Source organism: Dermacentor albipictus, chromosome 1 (assembly GCF_038994185.2).
Source record: "Dermacentor albipictus isolate Rhodes 1998 colony chromosome 1, USDA_Dalb.pri_finalv2, whole genome shotgun sequence".
Lineage (NCBI taxonomy): Eukaryota > Metazoa > Arthropoda > Arachnida > Ixodida > Ixodidae > Dermacentor > Dermacentor albipictus.
In genome coordinates this window covers 380,075,746-380,095,452 of record NC_091821.1, presented here as the reverse complement: position 1 = coordinate 380,095,452, position 19,707 = coordinate 380,075,746, and the positions used below count along the sequence as shown (strand labels likewise).

At 47.0% G+C, this 19,707-nt stretch overlaps 1 protein-coding gene and 1 long non-coding RNA gene across 7 annotated transcripts in view; one reads left to right on the top strand and one right to left on the bottom strand.

Annotated features, from left to right (window-relative positions):
- LOC135900282 (probable serine carboxypeptidase CPVL) overlaps positions 1-19,707 on the bottom strand; it is a 60,130-nt gene that overhangs the window by 4,761 nt on the left and 35,662 nt on the right. For 2 of the 6 annotated variants that reach the window (XM_065429728.2, XM_070531944.1), the window contains exons 2-3: positions 4,673-4,898; positions 2,569-2,899 (exon numbers count right to left, since the gene is read on the bottom strand). In XM_065429728.2, the coding sequence (XP_065285800.2) occupies positions 2,569-2,887 (319 nt within the window). In that variant the 5' untranslated portion in view covers positions 2,888-2,899; positions 4,673-4,898. Of the gene's footprint in view, positions 1-2,568; positions 2,900-4,672; positions 4,899-5,759; positions 5,840-19,707 lie in introns of those variants that run through there. The other 4 variants (XM_070531945.1, XM_070531943.1, XM_065429726.2 and 1 more) reach the window with 3 other exon arrangements.
- LOC135900336 (uncharacterized) lies at positions 7,124-9,508 on the top strand. The gene is made up of 2 exons (XR_010563843.2): positions 7,124-8,097; positions 8,864-9,508. It is a non-coding gene; the product is annotated as an uncharacterized lncRNA (long non-coding RNA).

Below are 19,707 nucleotides of genomic sequence, written 5' to 3'. Positions count from 1 at the left end.
GACAAATGGGGTACTTTATTTAAAAGTAGTCTCCATGAGCATTTAGACATTTGTCCGATTGACTAAGGAGTCGCGTGATTCCGGTCTCATAAAATTCCTTGGGTTGATGCTTCAAAAAGTCTGCAACTGACTCTTTCACGTCATTGTCTAACAAGAGTGTGGTTCCCTTGAGCTGTTTTTTTTTTCGGTTGCCCCAAAATGTGGATGTCGCAAGGCGACAGGTCTGGGCTGTGTGGCGGATCTTGCAGCGTTTCCCACTTGAACATTGCCAGTTTTGTATTAAATACATCAGCGATGTGGGGACGGGCATTGCCGTGGAGCAAGATGACCCCATTCGTCAATTTTCCACATAGTTTCGTCTTGATTGCAACATGCAGCCGTTTCGGCATTTCACGGTATCGGAAACAATTAATAGTCTCTCAAGACTTAGCGTTATGGTCCCTGACGATCGAAAAAAAAAAGGCAACAACACCTTTCCGGCGGAAATGATGCCCTTTGCTTTCTTTGGGCGTGGTGAATTCGAATGTTTCCACTGTAAGCTTTGCCGTCGTGTTTCAGGCTCGTAGTAGTGGCACCATGATTCGTCCCCGATCACAATTGCAGACAAAGAGTCGTCACCCTCATTGTGATACCGGATCAGATCAGTCAAGACAGCGCCGAACTTCTCCGTCTTCTAACGGTGCGTTCAAAATCTTGGGCATCCATTGCGCACACAAAAGCCGATGACGAAGATGTTCATGAATTATGGCGTGAGCCGAATCGTGACTGATGTTCAAACGCTCTGCCAGTTCATCAATGCTTATCATCCGTTCTTGTCTCATCACCTCATCAACTTTTGCAATTTTGTTACGGGTGATTTCACGATGGCTTTAGTCTCGTCTTGGATCGTCTTTGCAACTTTCGCGCCCTCATTGGAACCGTTTGCTCCAACGCTTCACAGTGGCCAACGAAATGCGATGTTCAACGCACACGGCAGCCATACGGCGACTAATTTCTTTTTACGAAATACCTTCAGCAGTCAAAAACTCTATGGCGCCACGCTGTTCAACTTTTGGAGTTTCCAATATGTCACGCAACCATGTTCAACCGAATGTATGAGAGCATTACACACCTTTATCCTCACACCTGCGTGTCACTTTTGTAAATGTGACATCCCTCTCTTCTACGCACATGCCTCGCAAATAATGAACCGAACCATTATTGCACGGTGTGGGTAGGCTCACTTTCATTAGACTAGCCCTCGTATATTATAAATGCGAAGATACAATGGGATATACAAATGCGAAGATAGACCTTGATAATGGCAAAAAAGTGTCTCTGGAAACAAGGTTCACTGCACGTATATACAAACTCTCCCAACAAGATATTTAAATATACGTATAAGTCTCCAATAAATGTACGTTTCTAAGAAAAAGTCATGGTGTATATCGCGTCAAACAAAGCAGATAAACATGTTGCGCAATCACAGATTCACAGAATCCTAGATACCGCCCCCATTCTATCCACTCCCCCCGATATATCGCGCGCGATGGAAGATGACTAGCTTAATGAAATTGCTCTCCGCTTTTCTCATTTGCGCACACAAGACTGTGTCATCATCGTCGGCTCATCCATTCCAGCTCCCCCTTCCCGTACGCTTTCACTCGCACATACAACATGAGGCGCTCGGTAACAATGTTATCACCCTTGGACTTTATACGAAACATGAGGGCGATGGTAACAGCAGGAATGCGCTTGGAGTGTCCATATAATTGCTATCGCAATAATAAAATAAAGGTATCCGGCAAATGAAGCGTCCCATGGCCCATTTCTTTCCGCAAAGGAAGAAGTAACAAAATCGAACTTTCATCATGCAACCATTCGCTGCGCCGCAACAACGCACTTCTTTCCTTCTGTGGAGCGGGGGCATCCAAATTAAAAAACCCCGAGGAATATATGTTGGCCACAATTGAATGCCTACCTTGCGTACCTAATGTGGTTACCGAAGGAATATCGAAAAAAACTTGAGACGCTTGGTCCACAGAGAACCATACGCATACTGCTCGATATCCTACACCGGCGAGCCAAGACATTCCGGTGAGGTTGCTCTCAAGCGAACGCGATGCAATCTGTTGAGTTCCCACAGTGATGACGGCGAGCGACAATTGTGTATTTTTCTCGTCTGCTAGCCAGAAAGCGTTTAAAACTCTGCCAGGCGAAAATCCACTCGGCCAGAGAAAACCGAACACGCACCGAAGTGTGCCGCGCGGTGGTATATTGCGAAGGAATATTGAACACTGTCTGACATATCGATGAACGTTACTAGGTTGAATGTGCTTCAATAGGAAACGTTTTCAAGTATTATACCAGGAGGAGTTAGCAAAGGCAACCTGGAAGAGTGAAGCCCTACGAGCCTTTTGATAGAAGATCAAGAAGCGCAAGAGCCCATGGAGAGGGGAGAAAGGAAGACGACGTTGGAATAAATGAGAGACGGGATGTACGTCAGGTCCACAGCAAAGCTTTGTGTCGCGTCCTTTTAGCTGTAGTAAGGCTACGTGCCTGTGAAATAGGGTGACGCCATAAGCGTACCTGCGTACGACTCGCCCGCGACGTAAAAATCGTTTGTGGCAAACCGAGGAAAAAGCGTGAAGAATTGCTGCAGGGCCTCGTGCAGGTCACGTGCCACGTGGCGCTGGTCCCGGGCGTAGCCGTTGTCGTTCCAAGTGAAGCTGAAACCAGCGCCCACCGGGTTGTCCACGTACAGCATCGAGCAGCGTTGCGCCCACGTGGTGTTTCGCAGCCTAATGGAGCCACCCTCGACAACCTGGTACGGCCCGTGCTCCAGGAACAGCCCGAACATAGAGGAACCGCCCGGACCTCCCTGAAGCCACAGAATCACGGGGGCCATGTTAGGTTTCTCCTGCAGGGAGGTACAATTGATAAGCGCAGATAAGTGCAGTGTCGATTAGTTAGGACGGTTATTATTGCCAGTCATTGGTTGCTTTACGCTATAAACTTCTTCAAGCTGTAAAGTTTTCCACCGCTGTCGCCCAGTGCCGTCGGCGTCGTGCTGCTGAGCACGAGGTAGCGGGTTCGGTGTCCGACCGCGGCGCAGCCACATTTCGATGGGTGCGGAATTCAAAAGGTGCCAGTTTGTCGTCTTTAGGCCACACGTTAAAGAACCCCTAATTGTTCAAGTTTTGGGACGTTAAACTCTATCATTTGAATTCGTAAGTTATTGCTTAGTTTTCTTCATCTTGACACCTCTGTTCACCATCATACCTTTTCAATTCCGCCTTGTAGCAGTGCTTTTATTTTTGGCCACGACGATCGCGGTAAACGACAGGACGTTATAGTCCATGAGAGCGACAGGGTGACGACCACTGACAGTCCACCAGCCGACTGTTTCACACCATCGTCCGCACCACACCAGGCTTCGTCATCACCGTTCAAGCAACGAACATCGTTGCGGCGTCAACAGCCAGTTAGGACCACCTCGCGATGCACACAGCTTTGTTAGGGCATGGCCGACCTCTTATCAGTAAAATGCGAAAAGCTCATATTATAAACCTTGGCCTCAAAGCGGGATCCCGCTGGATCCTCTGTAGATATCCGACATGCATTATGCGCTTCTTGTGGCTAACTTCTTCAGCCATATCCACCACGATAGACATGGAACATTACCTGTGGCAGTATACGCACCGGATTATCGAGGGCGCTGCCTCCACCTATGTTTAATAAACCTTACTATTATCAGACCGCTTGACTCCCCATACACGTATACCGCTTGCTGAGTTCCCCGAAATTACTACACAGTAGTCTATGGACAGGTCCACAATGCAGTGTGTTGAATAAACACGTGGCATTGTTACCAAAGGCCAGTTGAAAACTCCAGCACATGGCTTTTCGGTCCTGAAAGCACCAAATTGCTCGCATAGTTTATGTATTCTCCGTGAGCTTTTGATCATTGGCAGCCGACAAGGCGCTGAAAGAAAGCAGCTATACAGACCACCAAGCAACGATTGATGTGTTCGCACTCAACGTATTCACGCTGCCTAGCTGCCCAACGCCCAACACCCGCCCAACCTACCTGCCCAACGCACGCGACATCGCGCTGTCCGCATGGTCGCAGCCGGTATGCGCGCACTCGAAAACAGCCTTGGTTAGCTCTTAACAAGCTCCGGCTAAGATGTCCGATCCACCAAATTTAGATGACTACCTCGTTTGAACTTTTCGAATTTGCGTGCGTGCTTGCGTAAGCGCGAAGCACGTCTGCTACAAACGTTTTGTGCGCCGGCGTGCACGAGTAGCCGTAGCAACAACTGCATCCGATGTGACCTATACATCTTTCTGCCCTCGGGGCTGCCGTATATTCAAGGCGCCATGCTGGCGGATCGCATAGTTTTCACACAATTGTGTATCCCGCGAAAACATTGCAGCCATCGAGGCACTCACGCGGTTTTATATACCGTTTTTCTTTGCCTTATATTGGCGACAAACACTACTCATCTCCGCCAGCTGTTTGCTCGCACACTGTCTGTACGACGTTGTCGTCAATGCGTGCGTGAAATTTGCCCCCCTTCAGGCTGTGCGTGCATGTACACGGTGCAAACGCCAATGATTGTCCTAAGGCACGACAAGGGGCAGCAAGCTGGACCGCAGGGCACGCAGTGTGGCGGCAGACCAGTGTTACCTTGGCAGGAAAGAACCAGAAAAAGATGTTGCTCGACAGCTCTTTGTTGACGGTGAGAAAGCCCGCGTAACTGGGGAAGAGCTCGGTGGCCTCGGCGTCGCCCAGCAGGGGGCCTACGCGGCTCAGGTGTCGCGCCTTGTCCAGCGAGCCCGCGTTGATAAGCGGCGTCAGGAACAGCGGGCCACCGACTTCGCCGAGGTGGCCGTCAGCGTGCGCGTCAACGTCACTGGTGGCGAGAATTTTTCACCATCAGATGCGAAAATATCGTCCATGCACGCATGCTCGCGTCCTCCGCCCTCCCGAGTCTGTCACGTGTCGCGAATCTTTGTATCAACTGACTGCAGTTTTCGTTTGGATACCGGTTAGAGTCCTGAACAGGGTGCCGCGAAATTCCCAGGCCCCTGATTAGTATCCAAATTGCGGCAAGGCCTAGGTAAGTGGGCAGGCGCTCTGCAGCATTCGGTGACTTCTTAAGGTTTCCAACGGCCCTCACGTAAATTGCTGCAGGCTTGATTGTGCTCTGTCAAGATTCTAGAATTGGCTGAAGTTGGCGTTTGAAAATCCTCGAGGGCGTTAAGTGTTCACTCCCAGCTCACGCTGTTCACCTATATGCGTATTAACAGCGTATACGAGAGTTTTGACCACATATTCTTACTTGAAGTATATAGCGCGTTAGCAGTCATCTATACGGTTTGGGGAAGCATAATTTGATTCACAACGTTAATTAAGCAGTGCTATCTTGCTAGAAGGTCAGCAGAGCTCGTTCAGGAAGAACAGACAAATGTAGTTTAACTTCCTGTCGTCGATGGAGGGTTTGTTGTGCTTGAATGTTGATAGGCACCTCCAAAACGCAGGCCTCGCGACGCCGGTTTTGCATATGCACGAGCCGTAAACGATTACTGAAGCACGGAATAGAACCCTCGCGGTCGAAGAATACACTGCACCAAAGTCACTGAATACAGTGCAGCTTATGCGGGGAGCTCCCTAGAACAAAATTGTAAGCTTGAAGGGGAAACGTGCCGCTCGGTATGTTTCTACATTGACCGTTGTTGTACCCGCTTGGAAAAGTCTATGTTTCCATGCTCACCCGCTATAGATCTTCCACATGGTGGCTATCCATGCGTCGGTGCTTGCGCACAAAAGCGAAGCGACCAACACCGACCTCGCCATTATTCTTGTTCTTGTTCTCAATAACTGGCACTTACCCACTACGGCAGATCAGCCAAGAAGCAACGCTTACATAATTAAATTAAAATCAACAAAAACTGAAACTGTAACTCATCAAAAAACCTCGAGTAATAAATTATAGGTGCGATGAACTGGCAGTAATACATAATAAAAAAGGGTTGCAGGCATTACAGGATCTTAAGATAAATAATTTCTGGGAGTGATATAACTTCAAAAAGTAAGCAATGAAGGCTATCTTAAATATAACTTAGCAGTAAGAACAGTATTTATTCAGTTGCATTATCACTGCATATGTGTATTTGATTACTGCAAGGACTGGATAAGAAGTTAGCGCATTCCCCTGTAATGAACCACAAGATGTAGAGTGCGTGCGTGCGTGCACACACAGAATATAGTGCAAGGAATAGTGAAAAATAGAACATCGAATAGAATAGAATAATGTAGAAGGAAGCCTGAGGAAATAATATGCCTTTGAGTAGTGAGACATCTTCAGTAGGTGCAGCTTCGGCAGCTTTCTTGAATACAATGCACGGTGTGTGCGTGTGTAGAGTAAATAGTCGTAGGTGCCCTCGAAGTGGCTCACAAGACATGTAAACTTCAGTTGGATAGGTCCGCGATTTCACTATGGTGCCGGAAGTCCATGCGCACCGTGGCAGGCCTAGGAATGTTCGCAGAGCTTGGGCCTGAAGCCTTTCGAACGACCGAAAGCTCAGCGAAGACGCCTCATGGAGAGATAATTACTGGTGAAATGAGTGGAAGTCCAAGCTGGCGAAACCGAACAACCACCGCCATCTTCTCAAGACCACCGAAATGAAACAAAATAAACATCAAATATGTAAGAAGAGAAGAAACGGCGTATCCCCCCTGAAGAACAATTTCTCTTTTTCGTACATGGAGCTAACACCTTTCATGTTGCCTTTATTATTATTATTATTATTATTATTATTATTATTATTATTATTATTATTATTATTATTATTATTATTATTATTATTATTATTATTATTATTATTATTATTATTTAAATAAGTAAAGGTTCTACAGACTAGCCCTGGTGTAACGTCATTCTCCTTGGTTTTCTTTTTTTCGAAGGCATTAAGTCAAAAATTTCAAAAACGACCGAAAGGTGCTATATGTTAGCATTATTCTTTCACCAAATCTCCATTAGTGGCCTTGTCCCCTGTTTACAGTGGAAGAGGAGAAAAAGAAGAGAAAGAAGGACTATGCTTGATAGCAAACAACAACAATCTGTAACAGCAGACATTTTAATTCACATTTACAAGATACTTATTTCACTTCACCTGATCCCCCAGAGTAGGTTGCTCCATTTCACTAAGGAACAAGAATAACGCCGTCGACGCGGGCTGCGTTCGCCAAATCCCCCCTTGTGGGTAGGAACCAGTGTTTGGGCACCTTGATGCGAGTGAATATGCACCAAGCACAACAAGGTCATCATCATCAGCAAGAACAAGAACGAGCTTGACTCTGAACCAGCTAAGAGGGCACCTCGCATTAACGCCCGAGTGGAGAGGGAGCGACTTTCTAACGCCATACTTTTGAGCTGCAGCATTCCTCCGCGCATTCCGGTTGGAATGCGAGCTTCTCAAGACAGCAGCAGCAGCCTCCTCGGCAACTGTCCTTTTGTTCCCGCAGCCCCTGCATCACAGGTGAAAAGCCGGAGCACGAAGCTGCCCGTGGCCCATGATGAGCATGGCTCGCAATACTTGGGTACCTCGTCTATTACGGCCGCGACGGCGAAGAGGCACTGTTTTCGAGAAGCAAAGCTTGGTGTACGAACGGGACCAGGACCCCGGACTAAACTGGCCGTGAGCGCACAAACCAACTCGCAGGGGCTAGCCACGTCGCAGGAGGAACATCCGTCTCAGAACAGGCGTCCCCAGCCAGACCAGCGAGACCGTCCCGGCTCAATTCAGTATAGACTCGCTATCCTGGGCTTGGTCTGTTTCCCAGACCAGAGACCCGGGTCGCGCGGGAGCCCCTCGCTCTGGAGTGACGACGAATTGCTCCTGGTGAGCCTCGCCTCCGAGCATAAGGTCCGTCCCCGAGGAAGACGCAGCTCCCCGCGCGGATCGGAACAGCCCCACCTGCTCTCGATCTGTGACGCGCCATCGTGCACGAAACGCCGGCAGCACTACGGAGGCCTGCGTCTTCAGGACAGGCGTGTACTTGAGCACGACCTTCACTTCGCGGGTCTTTTACAGGTGGTGCGCACGCGGGTATGTCATATTGTTCAAAACACTGACTGCATTAAAGCGGCTATATATTTGCTCTGTGCAAATAACCAGCCAGGCAGTAATTACTTCAGTCGTTTGTCTCGGCGCATGTTTTGACGGGTACCACGCCCCCACGTACATTTGCCATGTTCAATTTTACTTCTTCCTATAAATTTCCGAGTCGGGTAATAAAAACATCTCCAATTCTTTAACCTTCCGCTTTTGCCATTTCGATGGGGGCAAAATGCAAAAACTACCGCATCCCGTATTTTGGGAGCACTTTAAAGATACCCTGGGGGTCAAAATTTCCGGAGTCCCCGGCCCACTACGACGTGCCTCATAATCATATCGTGGTTTTTTGACACGTAAAACCCCAGAATTTAAATAATTAATAAATGGCGGCATTTTACGAGTTCTCCAACCTATCCACCTCAACGAAGTCACATACAGATGGGGAACAATACTTTCTCCATAACATGTATCCTGGGAACTTACACCCGTGGTCCCAACAGCTGACTGATTTTTGCATCGCGAAGCAGACAGTGTCGAACATGAACGATACGTGCGTCGCTGCTCTTTCGCCAGCGCCCGTCTTCCAATGCTGGAACGTTGATAAAATAGCACGACGTCAACGAACTTCGAGACATTTGTGCAGGCTCAAAAGCGACACTTGAAGGCCTTCTATTTGTTCCTGCTTTTTTTATCAATACTGTTTTTTTTTTTAAATACGCTCTCTGATTGATTGCAAACCGGCTCCCCTCGCGAGCAGGTGCCCATCCCGAGCATCTTGTCGTGAGTGCCAACGGCGATTCGCATGGAGAAGCGGCCCGAGCCCGAGGTGACGCTGTGCTCCGCCGTGTTCCTGTGCCTGGTCGTGTACTCAGCCTCCGCGCTGGTGCTGGCGCGCAGGGTTGCCAAGTACGCTGCGCGGAAGGCGCGTGGTTCTGCCCCACGGGAGGCTGCCTCGAGCACGCGCGCCGGCTGAGCTGAGCACGCTGTACCCGACGGCCGACCAGCGCCTGGCTTTTCACTGGCACCTCTCGGACGCGCATATACGAATGCGTTAGCATAGCCGAAGACTGGCGAGACCGGCTACGCGGGTCTCAGGTCGAATCGGACAGGTTCTTCTTGCACACATGCAAGGCATGTGCAGCCTGGCGTGATACTTGAGCTGCGTCGTGCGTCACTTCGATACATGCTATGCATGCATTCCAATATTCATTGAGCTTTCGTATGTTATTTGTTATAGGATAAAATATTTTAGCCTTTCGTGGTTAGTTCGGGTATCTTGAATGTCGTCTTTTCTGCACTGTGACACTTAATCGGGAAATAACAACCCACTCAAACCTACATCTAGCTACCCGACCTGGAGGCTCGGAATAAATCAGGCTGCATGCGTGAAGTTGTACTTTCAGTACTGTGCACTTGCATTATAGTGTATACTTAGTCCGTACGTGCGACTACCCGCTCATTCGGACGGAACGTGCGACTTCTGCAACGAAAGGGAGGGCGATAGCTAGCTTGAGCAGTCTGACGCGCAATGCTAAAGGGTTCCCCACAGTTTATCCGAGACCAGCAAGACAGGGGCCACTGCCACTCTGTAATCGAAACGCAAATCAGAGAATACATGCAGACGTCGCTATTAGTTGTCTAGCGTTTAAGTAACCGTTTCGCCAAAGCTATGTTTCACATATATTCCTTCATAATGTGCGTTAGATATGCATAACTTTCCTTAAAAACGAGCCAGCGCATTGTCATGTAGTATCCGTTTTCCATGAGATGTGCATAAACGACAAGATGACTACGCGCCAACTTGCCGAGTTTCCGAACCTAATGCTGTAACAGTTGTACGCTTGTACATGGTCACGCGAAACTTTTGAATCTCGAGTAAGTCGCGGCACGAGGGTGGTGCGCTTACGAAAATATATAATTAGTTTTCAAGCACTCACACCAGCTTAAATGTAAAATGAACTCCTGCAAATGAACTGTTAATAAACGCATACCTCGTTAGGCGCAATATATCAGTTAATTTTATTCTCATAATATACGCGTAGAGTTGAGGTTGTATTGAACTGAATACTATGATGCGAATACAAATCCTTCTAAGAGTAGACGACAGATTTCGTTATTATCCGGGGGGTTCGAATAGCGAAATTTTCTAATCGAATACGAATATTCTAGAAAAACAAGCACCGAATATCGCATGGAATATCGAATATTTTCTCATTTCTAAAGCAACATGAAATAATAAGTTTGCGCGGAGTACCGCTAGGGTAAAACAAAATCAGGGTTTTTCGTGTATGTATATATGTGTATATATATACATATATATATATATATATATATATATATATATATATATATATATTTATTTATTTATTTATTTATTTATTTATATATACATGTGTGTGTGTGTGTGTGTGTGTGTGTGTGTGTGTGTGTGTGTGTGTTGCCACAGGTATAAAATACCGTTCACAATCAGACATAAGGACAATTGAGGAGCTTTTAAATGATAAACTGATTTCCATTATTTGGGGAACCATACCTATGACTCTAATGAAACAGGGGAACAGCATGTTACCAAATGCACGTACAGTGTTGTGTTCGCTGAAGGAGAGAAGTGGGATACTACAGCATCGCGAATTGCGTTAAAGAGATGCAAACATAATAAATTGGAACAACTTCGTATATGGGCTGCATAAAAGCGCCCATTTCTTATACTGAAAGACGGGAAATCGATGAGCTGAAGTTATCAGCCCCGTGAGTTTGCTCAGGAAATGGTGCCCCATGGTGAACAGACGCAGTTAACCTGCGACTGAACGATCCGTAACAGTCATCACATCCATCGTTGTATCCCCCTCGAGACTCTAATAACTGTTTTTATCCTTTATATACTCGAAAGAAAAGAATATTCGACAATTACGAATAGTGAATTTTCGAACTGATTACGAATCGAATAGCTAATCGAATAGCGAAATCGAATAGCGAAATTACGAATATTCGTCAAACCTAATTGTCGTCGTCGCTGTCGTTGCTGCCGCAGCTGCTGCCGTTGCTGCTGTTGTTGCTCATCCGGATTCTGGACCTATCTCATTTTCATTATTGTGTTATTCCCTAAATATGCAGCTACGACAGGCTACAATTAAGGCATGTCCTATTACTCGTAATATTCCTCGTGGCAACGTTTCGTCGCCACTTCCAACTATGCGCTTAATTGCTGGACTAACTCCCTGTTTACCTTAGTGGGATAATTGTCCGGTATGGCGCCGCAGTATACGGGGACGATATCGCTTCATGAATAGGCTGGCTTATTGTAGATAAACACTTGACCGCCACTCTATATACGTGTATACCACGTTGCAAGCTGCCCTGGACGCAACGACGGAGTGTATTGATGAAATCACACTTCATATTTCTCCGTATATAAGCCGGCAGCTTTTTTCCTTATCATCCTCGACAGTGAGCACGACCGTTCCTAGGAATTCTGTGCGTGGGTAAAACAACATCGACACCTCGGCAATATCGTTGATGACCGCATCAGCTGGCGGCCTGCTGTTCTAATAGGGCTGTGCGTACGTCATCCCGGTCTCTCCAAGAATAAGCGATAGCACTGACAGTTCGCAGAAAGTAGCTGTGATCAATTACCTGTTCTAGAGCTTATCAATCTATAATATTGACACGCGCGCTCTACGCTTTATACATTTTTACCCTTGGTTAACGTTCCACCTCTACTTATGGATCGGCTCTAGAAAGATCATCATGTGGCTCTTCGAGCAACACCAAGTCTTCCACGACCAGCAAAATCAAATGTTTTACTTGCAGAAGCCACACAGCTACCACTGAGGCTACAAGCTGATCAAAGGATCTTGCACCCCATAGATCGCCTCCGTCAGGTCCACGGGGGCAGAAAGCTTCTATTTCGTTTTTCTTCTCTCTCTCTCTCTTTATCTATCTATCTATCTATCTATCTATCTATCTATCTATCTATCTATCTATCTATCTATCTATCTATCTATCTATCTATCTATCTATCTATCTATCTATCTATCTATCTATCTATCTATCTATCTATCTATCTATCTATCTATCTATCTATCTATTTCTTATGACTGCTGAACATACCGCTGCCGCGCAGGGGGAAAATGACGTCATCCTTCCTTGAGATTGTGAATGTCGAAAAAGTCGCAACCCTTGAGCGTGAAAACAATCGCCCTTGGCTGCTCGACCACTTAAGTGTTCCAGGTGCTCGAAAGAAAACAGCAATACTTATGCCTGGCAGGTTTGCGTCAACTGACAGAAACCCTCCTATAGAATACTCGTATTCAAATTTTACCAAGGCTTACACATACGCTTACGTTCACTAAGGTAGCGAAGCTGCTGCGTTTTATTGCGCGACCGTCTGCAGCACAGCGTTATTCTCTTCCAATAAGATATACAGCGTCTTGAAACTGCCGAGTGTCAATCAGTATGGCGCTGAAGAACATTATCTAAAATTAGATATTGCTAGATACTGTTCTAAGCGATTACCGCGGGGCTCTCAGCCTATTGGCCAGTACCAAGGCTGACTCACCTCCAATATGTGAAGTTTTCAAGATGGTCGATTAAAGAACCTCTGAGCGAAGAGCACCGATGTTCCAGTAGCTGCCATCCCACATTGGCAACTCAGAAAATGAGGCAGCTGATGTTGTGACTTCAGCACACAACGTTGACTTCACTGACGATACCTTATGTAATTTCCACTATGCTCGACTGCTTATTCTCTGCCGCGCCGCCTACAACGCTCACATTTGATGGATCTGTCGCCAATACATTTATCTAGCCGTGTTTTAACCCGCCCGTGTAAGGTCCATATCACTCACATTACGCATAGCATGCGTGAATGTATGGCAAATTGCCTCCGCTGGCAAGGGCGTGCGCCGAGCCCTTCATGCCCAGCTTGCGCATGAACACTACAACTAAGCGCTTAAGCACTTTCTACAGGCACTTTCTACAGACAACTTTCTACAGACAACTCTCTACAGACAACTTTCTACAGTTGTCGCCGAGTGCTGCTGAGCAAGTTCCAGCCAACTTGTTCCTTCTCAAACTGTGGTCAATGATATTTCTGAAAGGTAGTGCTTCATCTCAATAGGAGACTCACAGAGCCGAACAAGAATTGTCAACAATGTCCGTAGTGCTCAGACTCTCTCTGCGATGTGTTATGATGTGCCTCCTCTTCTCGTTTACAGCGAAGCGGCCAACGTGGCTAGAAGCGCTGAAAAAACGTCATATTCCAGTTCTTATGACTTTCCAAAAAGAAAAAAAAAAACGTCTACCGTATAGACTCGTGTAGGAGGCGCGCACCCGTGTAAGTGCCGCACTCCAAAATTGGCAGCCAAAGTTTGGAGAAAAAAACAAGATTTTTCCATCGGAAGCGCAATCACGTTCGGTGCTCCGATGCCGCGCGCGCGCGTCGGCGAATTTTCGCGCACTACGCACTTCCGCGTGTCCCTACTAGATGGCGAGAACTGCGCGTTGACCTCTGATGCAATGGTACTTTCGGGGATCCGGGGCGTGAAGTAGTCGCTGACTGCGCCCGCAGCATTTTGACGAAAACGTTCCGTCCCGTGTAAGGGCCGCACGTCGTCAAAATTGTGAAGAAAAAGTGTGGCCCTTGTACCACCAGTCTATACGGTATATATAGAACTCACAAGGTTATATATTAAGAACATGTGGGGACTGTAAGGGGCAATAGGCCGGTAAATTTTGAAGCCTGTGTGGAAATTAGGGGTTAAATTTGGGTTTCTTATAACAAAAAGATAGGATGCGCCATAAGAACTTGATAAATGTAAATTGCTAAACCCTCATTTTCGACCCGTTTAGAAGCATCATATGAAACGCTTAAGATGTTATGCTACTTTCATGGGGCGATAGTAAACGACAAAGATTTCATATTTGCTTAAAATGCGGGCCACTCTATGAATAATGCGTACTGAGAGTTTCAAGCATGTACGCTTGTTATGTGCTTTCATAATAATTACTGGATAGTTGTCTTCTTCAAAATTTCATGCGTAATACGAGCCGTGTAGTTGATTTTCCCTGGCCTCCTTGGCGAATTATGCGAGGCACGGTGTTCATATTTCGTTAAAGGAGGAATCATCTTGCGAGTCACAAATTATATATATTTATTCTGTGTAGGCTAAAAACAGTCTTTTTAGAAAGTTACTTATTCAAGTGTTCCAGTGTGTCATACTGCCTCATTTCACAATGTGCCTCACAATCCTAATGTACGAGGCACCAACTTCAAGTTCAACAAGCATAGAGGAAATCTTAAGTTCAATGTATTTCGACACTGTCACGTTTATGGCTTAATGAATGCTTTTGCAAGTGATTACTGAACCCTTGTCCTTTCTCTATTTTCATGCGTCATAAAGGGTTCGTGGTTGGTTTCTATGGTGCCCTCGATGAACTAAACATGGCACCTTGTTTATACTTGGCGAACACGATTGTAGCATTATGAGTAAAGCGTAGGCAAAGTCCGAAGTGCGTGGATTAATTGGGGCCTTTGAAATAGATTACGTATTCAAGCGCTCCCGAGCGTTATGAGTATTTTAAGAGCGGCGCGAAATTGAGCACTCTGCCCTGACTTAACTACAAAAGCCACAAAAGTCAAACTTAGCAAAATGGGGCTGAACACTGTCAAATTTGGGTGCGAAATTGAATGTGTGTGGGTCAAATACAGCTTTTGCGAAAGAATCCTTATTCGAGTGTTAGGAAGTCTCACGTGACCGTTTTCGGCTAAGTTTCCCAGACTTCCGAGAGAAGTGCGTTACACAAACTTTAGATTCAATACGAACGGGGGACATTTTAATCTATCTATCTATCTATCTATCTATCTATCTATCTATCTATCTATCTATCTATCTATCTATCTATCTATCTATCTATCTATCTATCTATCTATCTATCTATCTATCTATCTATCTATCTATCTATCTATCTATCTATCTATCTATCTATCTATCTATCTATCTATCTATCTATCTATCTATCTATTTGTTTGTTTTCCCGCCAACTTGCGTCACTGGATATGTGAGTGAGCGAGTGAATAAGCTTTTATTGGGTCCAGCAAAACGCGATAAAACGCACACCCGGTTAATCCGACGACGGGACTGACAGGTCTAGCCTGCCGGCCCGATCGCGGGCGCGCGGTACAGCCAGGAATTGGTCCTCAAAGGCGGGACTTCGCAGGAGCGCGTCCCACTCTTCCTTGGTTAACTTCGGGCCGTTCAATGAACCTCTCTGACGCCAACGTGAAGCACTTGGTATGTGCGACGAGGTACGTGCCGCTCTTCAATGAATCTATTTGAGGCCGACTTGGGCAACTGAGCTTGTGCCGCTGCGTATGTGGCGTACTTCGAAGACATGCTTCAAGCCAACTGGTTTTACAGGGCATATACCGGTGCTTGTGTGGCGCTCTTCAGTGAACCTCTTTCACCCCAACTTGGGTCACCGGGTATGTCAAAGCAGGCATGTGTGGGCCAGTACATCTACAACAACTTAAGGCCGTCCAGAAGACCCATGATGTTGCGGTGGGTCTCGGCCTGCCAGTCCCAACATGGGTGAAGCCATCGGCTCATATTCCGGGTCCCCTCGAACGTAAGCTCTTCAGGACCTCAATAAAGTTCTTGTCATGCCATGTGTGAGCCAGTGTGTATGTACAAGTGGGTATATGCCACTCTTCAATGAACCCATTTACTTAAAACTAAGGCCCTATAACGTAAAACTATTCCAAACTGTTTTTATTCCAATCTTCTGACGTCAAATTTACGTATGACGGCAAATTTACGTAACCACCGACGCAAGCACCGAGCGGCAACCCGCAGCATTATTTGAAAAGCCCAATCAAACGCGCTCCCCGTTTATAGGAGACCACTTTTTTTTTTTTTGCTTTCAGAGCGAATAGCATTGCCTACATTGAGCAGATTTCCTTATCGAATTGGCCGACAAGAGGCGAAGAGCACGCTCAAGTGGAGAGGGATTCGATGAGGCCAAGCCAGAACAGTGAAAGTAGATAACCGGCTGAAGAGGGTGGTGCCGGCGGCTGTGATTGATCCGTTTCCCCTTATGCTTAGCTTGCGGTGGCTGGTCGAAAATAGCGGCGGCGTGCAACGGAACGTTAAATATAACGCCAGAACGGATCCTCAGCACGGAGTAGTTGGCAAAGTGATGTCGCATACGTGCCGAAAAGGCTCGATAACGTTATAGTGTCACGGAAAAAATGCTCATTATGCGCAAATAAATCCATGCTCCGCAGCCGCTCCCAGTAGCTAGTGCCAGAGCAATCGGTGGGCAGCCATCTTCTATTCCTTTCGGAACGGGGCAGCCTCTGGCTATTCAGAAAAAAATTCAGTTTTGCTGGGCATATTCATGCGTCTTCAACGCGTACACGTCACTTTGACGCTATGAGTTTTCGTGGTTTTGTGACGTCGCGTGACAGACAGGCGAAGTGGCCGCATCCCGAAAACGTTTGATCAATGGCAGAGTAATATGGCGAAAAAGGCGTCGAATGAGAAATAATTATTTTTATTTCGTTCGGTCTAATCATGCATAAACAGTGTGCATACATCATACCAGACGGGACGTTTTCGCGATTTTCGTGACGTTGCGTGAGAGACAGGCGAAGTGGGGGTGCGAACGAGATAACATTATTTGGCAATTCGGCGATTGGGAGGCCCGGGCCTGGGGCCGCCTAGATGGCCACTGGCAGCTGCTGCTCCCGTTCGGCCTCCGTGGCTGGCCCGAAAATTTTTTGTCCAATCTTGGAGGGCTGATTGCAGAATTGGAATAGAAAAATTTGGAACAGCTTTACGTTATAGCGCCCCTACTTGCGCCACTCATTATGTATTACTGTATTATGTATGATTATGATTATGATTGGGTAGATGCTGCTCTTCAATGCAAAAAAAAAAAAAGAATCCGCCTGCATTCGACCCTGTCAAAGTGGATGTACAGCGAAGCTGTTGCCGACGTTAGACAAGCACCACGACAACAAGCGACGTACGTCACGCACGCACGCACGTGTGCGGAAGTGCAGCATGCATGCTCCGCCAAGCGCGAGTGCCTTATTGAACCAATTCAATTTTTCAAGGTAAATTGCTTCAGAGAATTCGTAAGTGCAACTTGTACAGAAACTGCAGGCATGATAGTTTCGGGTTGCAATTCGAATATACGAGAATAATGCCATCGTCACGTGGCAATGTCGCCTGATGATGTAATCTGATGACGTCAGCACGTCAAACGTGACGTCACACGATGACGTCTTCGTCAAGTGATCATGTCACCTGATGACGCCATGTGATGCCCCTTGGAGAAGCAGTACACTGCATGCGCTTCTTTGCACTGTCTCCGGGATCGGCCCACATTATAGTGTGAGCACCGCACACGCGGACACGAAAATAATGCGCTGTGAAAACAATTTAAATTCCTCCGGTGCTAGGCTGAGTTGAACCCGCGTCATACACATTCAGACAATTTCGTTTGAATGTGCATTCACACACGCATCATACGGGGACTTCACTGCGGCTATAGTGGTTGGCATGCGCGTGTGGTCAGGGCCGCGAAAGAATAGTCCGGCTGCATGCATATACACGCCTCACGCATGCCGCGTTTCGGTGGTTGCAATACGGTGTGTACGGTGCATTGCCTCAATGCTAATCGCACAAACCTCGGCATTCATCGTTATAGATGGGTTCTGCCGGATTTTTTATAAACCCCCTACTGAATCTCTACATAACCGTTTTTAACATAACTAAACAACATTTACATTACTCACACAAGCGTTCTATAGAAATTACGAATGCCTCGCATCACATAGACGTCAACTGCAGTTAGAGTCTGCTTTCTTTTTTTTTTTGTCATGCAGTCATTCGACCCACCGCGGTATAGCTCAGTGGCAATGGCATTGCACTGCTGAGCATAAGGTTGCGGGTTCGATGCCGGCCACGGCGTTCGCATTCTAATGGGGGAGAATTGCAGAGGAACGCTAACTCACGCTAAGGAATTCAGGGTGGTCGAAATTTATCCGAAGGTCCCATGCACTACGGCGCACCTCATAATCTGACCGTGGTTTTGGCAGGTAAAGTCCCATAATTTATTTTGATGCAAGCCTTCTGGGGTCGCAACAACGATAGGAAACGTCTTCTTAATATATTTTTTTAGTTTATTTCTGTTTTAGGAATGACACCATTGATTGGTTGGTTAACTGACTGATCGCAGGAGAGCACTAGAGCGCTATGGATTCTATTGTGGCCACTCGTGGGCTCCCTATACCGTGCACCGAAAATTTCAGGCGCTGAATTCACAAAGCTCTTGATTCGTATAATGTCTATCTGGGCTGTTCGCCATCTAGAATAACACGTCCAGCATCACCAAAGTCTGGTACTTGCTTTTACGAAAAGTTCTTTAGCGTACCAACCTTTTTTTTTCGTTTTTTGCGAGTACGGACCCAGTACACAGGAGCGCTTTTGCTCTCGGCCCCGCGTTTGATCGAATGCGGTGACCGCGGCCAGGAATCACTCCCGCGACCTCGCTCGTACTCAGCGTACACGAACGGCATAGCCGCCGCTGTTGGCCCGAGTTCAGTGGCAGCAAGATTAATCGGCAGACTAGGTGCAGGCGCCCGTGCAGGCGAACGCAGCGTGAGACTGGCACACTTCGGGAGTACATGCAGGGCGGCGGTCTTTGCACACATTTGCGGCCGTGCGCGCACCTCTGTAGAAAGTACGCCATTCTTACGTCTCGAAGGTTGTTTTCTTTCGCCCCATAACGGCACACAGACTTTTCTTTTTGCTTCTTGTGTCTTTCTATGGCATAGTGGCTATAGGTAGGTCAGGCATATACCTGTTATACGACGCAATATATTACTAGCTAGGAATGCACCCTTACGTACAAAGCGTACGCTGGGGAGATACCTAAACTAATATTCAACGGTGGACACTGTCGTGCCGCTGTAATTTGTTTAGACGAACTGTTTACCGTAACGCGGTTTATCTGTACTTTGTGAAATTCGTGCGAACCGAAGTGCGAGGGTAAGACGAATCAAATTTGGCGTTGTTTGCGTGTTTGGTACGAAAATGGTGCGCCAGTCTTCCAATGTCTCTTCGTTCCGCTCATTATTGGTTTATCCGAAATAATTTTGACCAGCTGAGGTACTTTAACGAAACAGTTCTGCGGAAACCCGCAAGGTGGAGTGAGGTAATTGATGAAGGGAAAATTAGACATCCACGCGTTCGTAGCAATTGCTACAAAGGGTACTGAGGTACTTAACCGTGCACCTAAATCTAAGTACACGAGTGTTTTCGCACTTCGCCCTCATCGAAATGCGGAAGCCGAGGTCGAGATTCGATCGCGCGACCTCGTGCTCAGCAGCCCAACGCCATAGCCACTAAGCAACCACGGCGGGTAAAGGCGGGCTCTTATCTCGCACTCTTTTTCAGCCGTCTTCCCAGAGCTTCGCCGCGCTCTCGTATACCCGCCGCTAGGCCAAGCGTCCGCCCTGGTCAGTGCGCGAAAGCCGCTTCAAGCGCGAAGGCCCTAGTTGGCTTCCCTCACTTTCGTTCGCATGCACCAGGT